Source organism: Stigmatopora nigra, chromosome 3, assembly GCF_051989575.1.
Source record: "Stigmatopora nigra isolate UIUO_SnigA chromosome 3, RoL_Snig_1.1, whole genome shotgun sequence".
Lineage (NCBI taxonomy): Eukaryota > Metazoa > Chordata > Actinopteri > Syngnathiformes > Syngnathidae > Stigmatopora > Stigmatopora nigra.
Genome location: NC_135510.1, coordinates 6,802,902 through 6,815,980, shown reverse-complemented (window position 1 = coordinate 6,815,980; position 13,079 = coordinate 6,802,902). Strand labels below are relative to the sequence as shown.

The window sequence follows — 13,079 nt, the reverse complement described above, 5'->3', positions numbered from 1 at the left end:
TTCTGGACTTATAGAGCTTCTTTTCAACAATTAACCTGCATAAAGTGCTGTTACATTAATTCGGAGTGTTGCCTATTTAAATATTATGGATGCACAGTGATTTTTGTCATGTTTTATTATCCCAGCCATCCTTTTAACAGCAGTAGCCTCTTTGAATCCTTCACATAATAATCATAAAAATACAAAACAGATGATGAGGATGAAATGCAAAGTCCACCCCAGAAATAAAATGACACGTTCCATCAATTCATTGATTTCTTTCCCAATTCATAAACTACATTGGATGTAGACTGCGGATAATGACCGACGACATCTTCACAGCTCGGAAAAATGTGTCTTATTTTTACTGTTTTGAGAAAAACAGATTGTTATGGTCTGCAGACATTAAGAACATCTTTTAGGGAAAGTTTTAGTTTGAGTGTATGTATAACTGCAGACAAGATGGACATTAGCTTTCCACAACCAGGACAGTTTTCTCACAAATGCAAAATTGGACCACAATTAGGACACCGTCCAGGTAGACAGGTCTCACCTGCTGTCCAGCAAGAGATAAAAATACTAGCAACCTCAAGAGATAGACATCTGTTGTCTCTCTAGCTCTCTCTCTCCCCTCTTGTGTGTCCTCAGTGGCAACATCTGCTTCCTCTACAGCTCTTTCCCATCATGCAGTGGGCGTGCCCTTTGTGTTGCCTTGTGCAGCCTCATTGTTCTAGCCAATCATTGTCCCCTTCCAAGCTGTTCCCACGATGCACCGCTAATGGCCAGAAGGCGCTGATGGAAGCTGGTGTCTCTGAAGGAATGACTGTCTTTACAACCACTTTAATCCCCCAGGGAGAAATGACAATAAACAACACTTGGAAAAAAAAAAGAAAGAAAACAAAACCGAAGAAATTGAATCCAATCGACACGGTGCCGACTCGCCAGAAGGTGAAGATGCTGATTGGGTGAAATTGGCGAAGAAGAAAAAAACAATAACATTTATTAGAGTCATATTCCGCAGGTATTATAATCGAGTTGGAGTAAACAGAAAGCCAAAGAGGAGGGGCTGATCCAGAATCAGTAAGTCAACAAGAGAGATGGAGCTATGGGAAAAGATCAGAGTGGAGTCCCAAGGGAACGACGACAGATGAAGTCGCTGAATAAGCTGTCTGTCATTGTGCAACTCGGGCTGCTGTGGTCACTTCGTTTGTTCACTAGCAACAATGGAGCATGGCTCAGAGAGAGAAATCTCTATTTTCCCACAAGTTTTAGCACTAAAATCTAAAGTCATTGATTCTTTGCAAGAGGATTTGACCTTATGACAAATTGTGATGCTAATAAAATAGTGTATAGTGGAGCGAGCTGTCAGGGTGGTGTGAGTCTGCATTCAGGTCATCTTTTATGATAACCTTAATGTCAAACAAATCTTTAAATGAAAACAAAACAAAAAATAGAGGATTACAGAAATTGACTCACTGTGGCTAATAATAAATGAAAAAAAGAGGATTACACAAATCGACTCACCATGGCAAGTAATAATATGTGACAAAACCCAGCTTTTATAGTCAGGCAGAATAAATAAATGGCAGAGCATACAATCAACATTTCTAGAATATTTACCAAAAATAGTTTTCATTGGATGCTACTTTTGAATGTGCTAGCTATAAGGTTCCACAAACTGGAGTACCCGTAGAAAACCCACACAAGCCCGGAATGAAGATGCAAACTCCACACAGGTGGACCCACCTGGGATCAAACCCTCCACCCCAGAACTGTGAGGCAGAATGTGTACAGAATGTTTCTACAAACGGAAATGATAAAAAAATCGAACATCATCATTTCTTTTGAAATGGTCGTTTCTTCTTCCCCATCCAACGTCCCCCAAGTGCACTTAATGAGACTATTATTTATAGTTTGTGAGCTATTCACGAGCCATTGGAGGAACTCACTTTCATTGGTTTCCTTCCTGCCAGATGCAACTCCCGGCCTGTTATAAACAGTTAAGTAGAAGAACATGTTCAAAGGCAGTTTTTTTGGGGACGACTATCCTGCCCTCTAAGACATCTGGAAAAAGTAGGTCACCTTAACCAGAAAGGCCCAAGTTTCCTCTTCTTGATCAAATAAATCCACAGCACATTAATTATCCGCCAGATACGTATTAACAATGGCAACGCTAATGTAGCCATCTTCATTGAAGCTTGCAATGAGACCTGTTTCTGAGTCAGAGAGGATTGGTGGCAATGTAATTTTGATGGGTCTCATTTGAGGAGGGGATAGGTGGTCTTTATCGAAACCAAACTGGTTCTATTGTCAACTGAGGAAGGAAGCAGCAACAAAATGTAACCCCTTCACTACCTTCTAATTTTAGAATCGAAAAACAAGGTTTTTGTGAGTGACTTGTTCGATGGATTCATATTAACTGAAAGTAAACTACATGTTAGTGTGCAAAAGTTAATAAATGTAGAAGCATATTGTATTGGACACATCTTGACATTTGTTTTAATACAAATATCTTGCTTTTCTTTAATGCTGTAGGCCATTCAGTAACTTTGACATAACGTTATCATGTGAAAACTAAATATCACCCCCTGTAGAATTACAATTGTTTTAGTTTTTTTTTAATCCTAACAGACCACCTTTTTTATTCCTTTTCTTCACACACATACACTTCTTGATTCATTTGAAATCATAAAAAAAAACATCTGCATTGTGTGTATGTATTGTTTAACAATATAATATTGTACAGTACAAAATAACAAACCCATTGGGGTTGCAAGAGAAGATTTCCATGACACTTTTCTTTGAAAGTAAGAATCACAATGTCAGGTAAATACAAAAAAATGTCATTCAAGATTTTCTCCCCAGAGAGCCACATGAATGGACAATTTGATCAGATTATAGCAGAAACACACTTAAACAGCCTGTTCTCTGAATTGGATACGGACGGTCTTGCCTGCCACCGTTCACAATAAAAAGTAAGTGTTTACTGAGTTATTGCAAAAAAACCCACTCCCTAACACAATCTTTATTCATGTTGTTTAATGTATTCAGCAATATATATAGACCCCAAGTTGTTGTTTATCTCCATAGAAGAACAACGGAGATACACTATACTCTTCTGTGTGCATTGTAGCATTAAGGACAGAGTCTCTGTCCCTGAGAAGTTCAAAGAGGGTCTGCTCTTTATGAAAGCATATGGCATCCAGTGACCAGGGCTTTGTGTGACTATTGACACCAGAGGGAGGATGCGAGTGTGTGCGGCTGTTCGGGGCTGCAGGACAGCGTAGAGGCAACAAAAGACAGTCCCTAAGCCCGTCTCCTGTGATTTTCCAACTCAGCGAAAAAGCTATTGTGGCAGTGAAAAAAAGTTAAGTTAAAAAGCTTACCATGGTATGTGCTAACAACCGCCCGCCGCTTGTGTTATACTACAAGCAAATACTTTTTGGCCGGTGACAGTCGCAGTCTTTGAGAGGGAAAACATTGCGCATTGTTGTCCAGAAGCGCTGGCCTAGTGACCGCTTCCGCTTGCCGCCACGTGTGCTCAAACCAAACGTGTTGCGTGAGTCATGTGAGGGCATCAGAAGGTCATTTCAAAAGAACACAAGTTACACATTTTGGCCCTGACCATGAAAAAAAGCTCGTATGCACTGTCCCTTTTTATTAGTTTGTTTGCTTTTGCTTCCCGAGGGAACATATGCATTAAAACTTCTTTTATAGTCCACTATCCTAACCAGAATCCTGAAATTTTCAGAGAATTCGCATTGACTGTGAAAGGATTTATACATACTTGACACTATTGGCTTGATCAGCATTTATAATTCTGCAAATTCTTCTGACTCTTAAGCCAATGAAAATGTTGTTACACTGCAAAAAAATGCTGTAATTTGAAAATAATTGCAACCATGTGTTGGTGAAATCTTTCAAATTGCAGCTCACCACTGTGGTGATGTATTAAGGTAACATAAAAACTATCCAAATACTTCTGAACCTAATTGAATATGCATTCATCCAATTCCTATCCCACATCCTTACAAGCGTTTATGAGACCAAATCAAATTATTTTCTTTGATGACTAATTCAACACACCCAGTGGTCACCAAATAACATGTACTATATACACACGGACGCACAACGCAGTCAGACAGGGGCCACCAGGACTAAATCCAGACTGTGGTTTCCCCTCTCTAGCTATAAATATCCCTTTGCCTTAAACAAGATCTCACTAATATACCCCCCCCCCCCACACACACACACACTTGCACAGACACATTCTTCAATCCTCAAAATATTGCTTGGAAAAGGCTTTCTTTGACAATTCTGTCAAGACTCTTTACTAAAAGAATCATAAAGCAATGTCTGTGTCGTACGCGTACACATTGACGCACGCACAAAGGGATGACTCTGGTCTTGCAAATTGGTCTATGATTATGGGGTGTATCTTTGCCTCATTTAGTGGTTTCACAAGGAGACAGTCTTCTGCCCCGTTGCATACTCACAAATACACTCACACACATACACACGCCACTATCACTTGGCAATAAGAAATCTCTCTAACTAGTATTTGTTGGACTGGCTGAAACCTAAAATATTTCATGGGAAAACAAATAATTTCCATTTCTCATAGAACTTTTTTTTGCATATAAGCCTGAACAGCTTCACACAACATCTCGACTGCATTTAAATATTAACAACTCATGAATACAAGCATTTCAACACAGAAATATGTACTAATATTTCCTCTTTTATTTTGGAAAAATATTGCGCTGTTTTCCATTGATAAAAATGACAGGCTCTGTACATACAACTTCTCTTTTAAATACAACACAGTCACAGTAGTCTCAAGTGCCTAACACAAACATACACTCACATACAGTACACACACACACACACACACACACATACATACATACACACACATGCGCACAAATACATACACACAGACAATATCTGTCAAATTAAAAAACAATCAAACTTAAATTATTATAACAATGAATAGCACACCAAATTGTAACACAAATAACAATAATTAAATTAAAAAGAACATCTTTGTTTCAATAATAAAAAAATAAGATTAAAAACATGAATCACATGACACTAACAAACAGTGAGCAGGCAAGGGTGATGGTAGCTAAATGATGACTGGCTAACATGTGGAGACAGAGATGACCTCTTCTGTTCTCATGGACTCCCATAAACATACGTTACACACATACACCCCCCATAGTGCAATGAGGTCTTGGCGGTTCGGACGACTCCTTCATAGCTCGACACATAGACACAACAGCACCAGACTTTGGGTGAAAAAAACTCTACAGCGGTAATAAAGCATCCCGTGAACTTTGTTTGATTACTTTCGGTGACCTTTAGCTTGTCGATTCTTTTCCTGAGGAACGTTTTGCCCCCCGAAAAACATAACCTTGCGTTGTGTGTCTCAACCTTCAGGGTCAGGGGCCAGTATGGCCCAACAGGATCCATGTTGGATCGATTTTGCAGTCACTACTGGAGTCTTCAGGTCTTTAAGCTCTGCTGAGAACCAGCTCAGCCGACGCAGTCCGTCAGTGCTGCAGACTAAAAGATGTGTATATTTGGCCTACTCGTGTCCTCGACACTTGTCCGTTGTCTTTCGGGAAATTGGCTACAGCTGGGACTTGCGTGCCGTGGAAAGACTTGTACCCTTGCCATGTCTACACTCTGTCCTCTGCAGCACTGCACAGAACATGCAGTGTCATCTATGACAGCTTTGACACTGTGCTTTAATTACCATAGCACATAGTACAGTACTACAACACATAAGTTCTCAGTACTCCATAGGTACTACTCGGTTTAATCAATCAGTACTCCACGGTACTACAATTTTCATCATCCAGGCCACCGCTTCCTTGTTCCAAAAGGAATGGAATCCACCGTGGTGGCAACATTTCATTCTCTTCTTTTCTGATCTTCCGGAATTCTTGGGCAAAAGTCAGGAGTATACGGTCCATTGTTGTTTCAAATGAGAACAAGGCCTGCAGCATTTCAGGTGCTGGGAAGGTACTTGGTAGCACTGGAGATCAAGTATGAGTCCAACATCCCCATTTGAGATCAGCTTTGTCCAATACTCACTGACTCCACTGGATCAGTGGCCTCTTGGCTCCGAGATCCTTCGGTTAAATTCCATTGAAGAGCAGCAAACCACAGGAGTAAAACCTCCCGGAGACATGCTGAGCTGTACTGCTCAGGGTTGGCCAGGACCACCAACAACAAGGAGGACTTGGTTGGGATGGGTCCAGATTGGCATCATACCTACAAGGCAAATAACATTATTTACAAATGTAGAACATTTGCAACCCCATTTGCAATCTGTTTGCCTTATATCGGGTCTCACCTCTGTGGCGATTAAGCACTCGTCCTTCTGGTCTGACATGACGTACACGGACTGGTATTTGGTGTCTGTGGGGCTTTGGTACTTGCTGACACCGCTGGCCCCGCTTTGACATTCCACATCAGAGCTTGATTGGTATTTGACGTCACTAGATGACTGGTATTTAAGATCACTGGCGGAATGTTGGTTCAGCGCGTAGGATGATTGATACATCGCCTCGCTGCAGCTGGGCGTCTCTTCCTTTACTTTCTCTTCAGAAGTGTCACTACAGGACAGAGAGAGAAATTTACCCAAATGGTCACAAGTGTGTATTTTTACATATTTTTTTTACCCTGATTTGATCTTATATTAGAGCACAATTTACCTATTTTGCCCCTTTCCTGATATTTCCTCGGTATCGAACTGCTGCAGCATCTCACATTTCACTTCTGGTCCGTTGTGGTCCTCCAGGTTACAAAGCGACGCCTCCTCAGCCCGCAACTCATGCACAAGGTTGTACTCCACACTGGAGTAGCGAGTCTTGAAGCCATGCTTCTCCGATCCACCAAGTCCATTTAGCCCACCGATCCCACTCAAACCCCCAAGCGAACCGGCCAGCTCAGTATGGTAATCTGCCTTTTTGTTCGTGTTTTTGATGGATGTCGTCATTACGGCGACCAGCTCCTTATCACTTCGCAGGCAGTTGTTGGTAGTCGTCAGATTGTTCATGGTCTCGTGACTGTCACTCCGGACGCTGTCACTGTGATGACTGCGCCCATCTTGCAGTTTGACCCGAACATAGACTACCAACACAGAGCAACCAATGAGAATCACCAGAACGAGGAAGACGCCAGCGCACACGGCCGTCCATGGGAAAGCGTTGTCGTCGTCATCTGCATCGTCAAAAATGTCACTTTCCAATGAGGAATATCGTCTATCCGGCCCATCCACCACTGGCTGACCCATGGGGACTTCCGGTAAGAGGAACTGACAGTTGTGCCCACCGTAGCCTGGCACACAGGCGCAGACAAAGCGGGCGCCACGTTCATGGCAGGTGGCTCCGTTGTGGCAAGGATTGTGAGCACAGCGGGAGATGGGAGAACTGCAGTTTTTGCCGGTGTAGCCTGCATAAGAAGAAGCCAGTTTTAGAAGGCTGCTTACATAAGTTTATACTAAATTAATGGCACAAAGTTACAATGTATAGTAAGTCACACACCTGGAGGACAGTTGCATGTATGGCCATTTGCTCCCTCTTGGCATGTTCCACCATTCTGACAAGGAAAAGAGTGACAGTGTCCAGAGAAGCTGCTGCTGTTGTCCTCACAGTTGGTACCAAAATACCCTTCAGGACATTGACAGAGGTACGAGTTGACCAAATCCACACATTCTGCACCTGTCACCGGAAAAAAGGTAAGACTTAAGCTTTCAAAAATATGATTTTTCACTTCACAGTGCAGGTATTGATGAAGATGCTATCAAAAACTCCTACCATTTAAACAAGGGTTGGACAAGCAGTGGTCAATTTTTTTTTCACAGTTGAATCCGGCATATCCCATGGGGCACTGACAGAAGTAGCCCCCCTCGGGGTTGTCAACGCAGCGTCCGTCATTAAAGCAAGGTCCATCGGCGCAGCTACTGGCACTCAGTTCGCAGTTGTTGCCGTAGAAACCAGGTGGGCAGGTGCACTTATAGCCACCATCATGGTCCTACATTAAAAAGAGCATAAATGATTATTGGCTCACTCGTTTCACAGAACAATGGCATTGGCAGCTCTTTGGTTCAACTTACAGAGCAACTGCCGCCATTGCGACACGGGTTCCCAGAACATTCGTTGACTTCGATCTCGCAGCTGGCACCTGTGAAGCCAGGTGGACAGGAGCATGTGTAGCTGCCCTGGCCAGTGTTGGTACAGGTGGCACCATTGAGACATGGCTTGTGGTGCGTACAGTAGTTAAGATCTGGAAATGGCGACAAAAACTGTTATCCAATAAATCTGTCCCAGCATTTTTTTTTGCAGGAAAGGTAACATAATTGCATTGCATATATGTAGGAGACTCACCCTGGTTGCAGAAGAGGCCACCCCAACCCTCCTGACAATTGCATTGCCAGGGTTGTTGGCACGTACCATGTAGGCAACCCGGGTAACGGATACAGTCATCACAGTAACGACCACTGAATCCTACACGACACCTGAAACCAACCATCAATCAAATGCTGTTGGTAAAAAAGCAGGACTAACACACCCAAGGGTGTCTTTTTCAAATGGAGGTATAATAGTTATTTTCTAACTTACTTGCATTCTCCAGGTTTCTCACAAAAGCCATGATTTTCGTCACAACCCGGAAGACAAATTGCTGCAGAGGGGGAAACAAAGCATAAAGGTAAGTAAAGCAAAATGTACTTTTTTATGTTTATCTGTTGGAATTTTCTGTGGGTTCTTTAATGGTCTTCCTGGCTATTTCTTTACCTGCACACCTGTTTCTAAGCCTTTTATTCTACACTTCAAACCACTGATAAGAGCCCAATAAAAACGCAGCTGCAACAGTGCAAAACAGGTCAAACAGAAGGAGGAACTAGACTCTAGAAGTCATTGCTGATAGGGACTACACACGCTGAAGGGTATTACTCATTTAGACAAAGTGCTGCTCGATATGTTGGACCGTTTACCTTCAGGACTTTGCAACTATGGTGGCTTTGGACATGGACAAGACTCCCCCCCCCCCTTTTTTTTGGTATCCAAAGCCCACATAGCAGCCAACAGGCCCTCTCTATTAACATGGTTGCTCTCCAACACAAAAGCATCCCACACAAAGCCGCCTTTCTCCCTCTTGACTGTGGGTCTGAAGTCTTTTTTCTCCCCCTGGGACACCACCCCCTAGCCAGCGACCACCGTCTACTAAACTCCACACCTAAAATGTCCTCTCGATATGTTTCTCCTCCCATCTCCCATCGTTCTGTCCTATTTCTGCTTATTTTCCTTTGGCCGTCAGCATCGCTCCTTTCCTCCTCCCATCTCTCTCTCTCTCTCTTCTCACCCGGACCCCCAAAACCCCCCTACCCTGCCTCCAACCACCTCTCTCTCAGGGCCAGCTGGTCTGTGTGGAGCTAACCACCAGACAGCTGCTCCATTGTCTCCTCGCACCGAGCAGCTGCCCCCCGCACAACAATACACAGCCCCGCTTGGCCAATCACCGGCCCGAGCCACAACAATACAGGACCCCCACTTGGCCAATCGGGGAGGAGGTTTGGGGGCGAGGAGGCCCCAGTGGTCTAATGGAAGGCACGCGGCGTGTGAATTACTGAGGAGCCACTGCGGCTCATTAGAATGGAGGCCTCTGGTGCTTGGGGATAACTAACTGACGCCTGTTGCACACGGGCCCTGCATTAGGTTATGGGGAGGGGAGACTGGGGGTCCCCACACAGTAGCGACAGCCATGTGACTGTTGGGGTAGCTCACTTTTGAAATGACTAACAACCAGAAGCCATTTGAAGCCATTATCGTAGATTCTAATTGTAGGGGTGATTGAACACGGTGAATTTTGTTTCTATTTCCATAGACAACCAGAAGTCAATTTGTGAGTAGAGCCACACGGTAAACGTGGACGTAAACAAACCGAGAGAGCCTTACGTTCAGTGCAGTACGGTCCCTTCCAGCCGGAGTTGCAAATGATCTCGCCGCGCTCTCCGCAACTGAAGTGTCCGAAAGCGTCGTCTCGAGGCCGACAGAAGACGGAGCAGCCCTCGCCGTAGTAATGCTCATCACACAGGAAGCGATAAGAGTAACGTAAGTCTGTCCCGCCAGACGTCTGCATGTCTTTAGACCACTCGTCTCCCACGGTCAGGTGACGCTGAGTAGTGAAGCGGCCGATCAGGCGCTCTGGGTTGTCTGTAAAAAGCAACATTGGAATTTCTCATCACCGTCCAAAATGCCTATTTTAGTGGTGTTTTACACCATTTCCTTTATCTTAACTGACTTGTGGTCAGTTAGTTATCATTAGCGCTCTGTGATAAGATAATCCTGGCAGGTGACACCTGTCCTTTATCTCACATCTTGTTACAAGCACACTTGTGTTTGTCTTACTTCACGCAACATGGCGGTTATCCCCTTAAGAGTTGCTATTATCTTACCTAAAGTCTAAACTCTACTCAAAAAGAAATGAACAAAGCTGAAATCATCTTGAATAACAAATTGCAGGTTATTCTTTAGAGCAGCAATGAATAGATAAGTGAAAAAAACGGCCATTAAAGAGCGAAACAATGCCACTATTAGCCTGCTGGCGTGCGTTCAGGTTACACTACTGTCGCTGTGGCTGTCACCCACCTGTTGCCAGGTCGTCCAGGGAGTCTGTGTGCAGAGCCTCAATGATCAGTGAAAATGTCCCCTGGGAGAGAAAGAAGGGAGACAAGGAGAGTAAGTCAACAGCTGCTTTGCCTTCAGACTTGTTTACCCTATCTAAGGCACTTATTTAACGGGTTGGCTGCCATTGACAGCGCTAGATGTCCGTTTCTTGTTGTCATGTTTTCTTTTTTAGATTGTTAAATGAAAAACCTAAAAGGAACAAATTCCCACCTGCTGTATTTGAAACCAATAAAAACAGCACTTATTCTTTTCATTTATCTAAAATCGGTCTTGTTTTTACAAACAAAAAGCCAATTATTTATATTTGATTTGTTATTTATCCTATTTTATATATTATTTATCCACTTTATAGTGTGATGGGGGGCATCACCCAAGACCGTCATTTTATCCAATCATCATTTAATCTAGTCATGAAAATATCTATTAAAATGATTAGCTTATTAAATGTGATTTCGGCCTACATGAGCCAAAATGTGATGGTAATGTATGGCCATTTTTTTTTTTAAATGGCCAGAAATGGCCATTTGCCCCATAAAAGGATAAAAGGGCGGGTTCCGTGGGGAAAGCTCCCAATAAACTTGACGGCCTCATTGAAGGCTCTTGATTAGGGGGCCCAATAAGACTACCTGCTTCCCTTTCACGCCATTGCAACTCTCGCACTACCAAGCAAACGAGGTGGAATTTCACGCTGGGCTGCCAATGGTGTGCCAACTCTGAGGCTGTTAATTTTCCCACCACGCCTGGACCGAGAGAGGCGTTTGGTGAAAACAGCACCCGAGCAAACCCCCCTTCACCCCGCGACACCCCCAAACCCCCAACCCCCTTCCCCACAAACACATACACGCTACTACAATAGACCTTCTCACACACTGCTGACAAAGACCCTCACAATTTTAGGAGCATCTGCTGCATTTGAACACCTGATGGCAAAGAGAAAAAATCTTATACAAATACTACATATTATTTTTAAAGCAATGGTAAAATTCATGTGATTATAAGAAATATCTTCAATGGAATTTGACAATTACGGAAAGCACTCAATGATCCCACAAAACGACAATCTACTAAAAATAGGATTTTTATCACCCATTAGCTGCCAATGGTGGTGCTTGGCATCTTATCCAGTTTGACTGGAGCCAATGGTCGCTGCCAACCCTCCAGCTCAAAGTGGATTGGGCGCCTTGCACCATCAATGGCACCGAAAGTTGAGCATTCGCGTATGAATTAGTCGTCGTTGTCATTGAGTTGATGTTACTCACCGGCCACGTGAATCCGAAATTGAAGCGAATGGGGTTGGTGAAGGTGTCTGCGTTGGTCTCCGGCACCTGGAAGGAGTTGGAGCCCAGAACCGGGGTCACGGCTCCGCCATACGTGCACGGGGGCTCGGGAGACACGTTGGCCTGGTAGTGCTTGAGACAGATTCGAAAGAAAGTCTTGCACTCGCACTGCTGGTGCCCCGACCGATGAGCCGATCCGCCACCGCCGCTGCCGGGGCAACAGTTGGCGTTCCCCGCCACCCCTTTCTTGTTTAGAAACTCCTGCAGCTTCAGCTCAAAGAGGCCAGAGCACAAAATCTAAAGTCGTAGCAAACGTCATCCATATTAGAAACCAGCCATCGTTTAGGCGTGCTATCATTACAAGTGGAGGCAAACAATGGCGTCAAAAGGTACGCTGCGCCCAGGTTGGGCGGGCACAGGTGTCGCCACAGTACATACCTGGCAGGTGAAAAGGGAGAGAGTGACGAGCAAGGTCAGACACAGGCGTCCCATGGTGTTGACAAGCACTCAAAGCTCCACAGGTTGCTGCAGCTCCACTCAAAAAATCATGGAGAAAGTTGGACGGCTTCTTCCTCAAGTCTGAATTCACTTTCCTGCCGATTTGTCTTCTATTCTCCCATCGGCCTTTCTTCTTCAATTTGAGATCGACTTGTCCAAAGATAATAATAATCCCACAAAGAATGATCCTGGGAAGAAATCCTGGATGGAATTATTCCAAATAATCTTGCGCAAAAAAAAGCTGATTCTCCTTGTCCTTTAGCCCCCCTGCCCCACTTGATTGATAAAAAAAATCTGGTCCCAAGCAAGGAAAACAACTCTCTCTTGGTCTCTCTTGTTCTAAGTGTGCGTGTGTCTGATGCCTCAACGCTCCCGCACAGGCTTTTATATCGGAGCAGTATGCGCAGGGTAATAAGATGCAAATAAGCCCCTCTGCTCCTCTTCTTGCCTCCCTCCCACCATCACCACAAGTCCGCCCCGGGGCCATTGCAAAAAAAGGGGGGGTGATGGGTGCACAGGACTTTTTTTTTCCTCGTCCCACCCCTCCTGGTTTTCTCTCTTCCTCTCAAAGGGACACACCAAATGACTAAAGAGAGCTGTTAAATGTACAACAACCACTCGCTTC

General features: G+C 44.1%; 1 protein-coding gene across 1 annotated transcript; it reads right to left on the bottom strand.

Moving 5' to 3' along the window:
• Positions 1-4,746: 4,746 nt before the first annotated feature.
• On the bottom strand, positions 4,747-12,786 carry dldh (dihydrolipoamide dehydrogenase). Its single transcript, XM_077713177.1, has 12 exons — positions 12,395-12,786; positions 11,939-12,253; positions 10,641-10,701; positions 9,948-10,205; positions 8,613-8,673; positions 8,379-8,509; positions 8,108-8,277; positions 7,809-8,025; positions 7,536-7,712; positions 6,705-7,443; positions 6,344-6,605; positions 4,747-6,261 (listed from the first exon to the last, which is right to left on the bottom strand). The coding sequence occupies exons 1-12, from the start codon at positions 12,446-12,448 to the stop codon at positions 6,256-6,258; spliced, it is 2,451 nt and encodes an 816-aa protein (XP_077569303.1). The 5' UTR covers positions 12,449-12,786; the 3' UTR covers positions 4,747-6,255.
• Between the last annotated feature and the right edge of the window lie 293 nt (positions 12,787-13,079).

Excerpts from the sequence above, each read along its gene's own strand:
- dldh (XM_077713177.1), bottom strand. The coding sequence starts at position 12,448 with ATGGGACGCCTGTGTCTGACCTTGCTCGTCACTCTCTCCCTTTTCACC. Across the intron at positions 8,674-9,947 it reads GGGACCGTACTGCACTGAAC|CAATTTGTCTTCCGGGTTGT; the intron begins GTAAGGCTCTCT and ends CCCCCTCTGCAG. Across the intron at positions 6,606-6,704 it reads TCAGGAAAGGGGCAAAATAG|TGACACTTCTGAAGAGAAAG; the intron begins GTAAATTGTGCT and ends TCTGTCCTGTAG.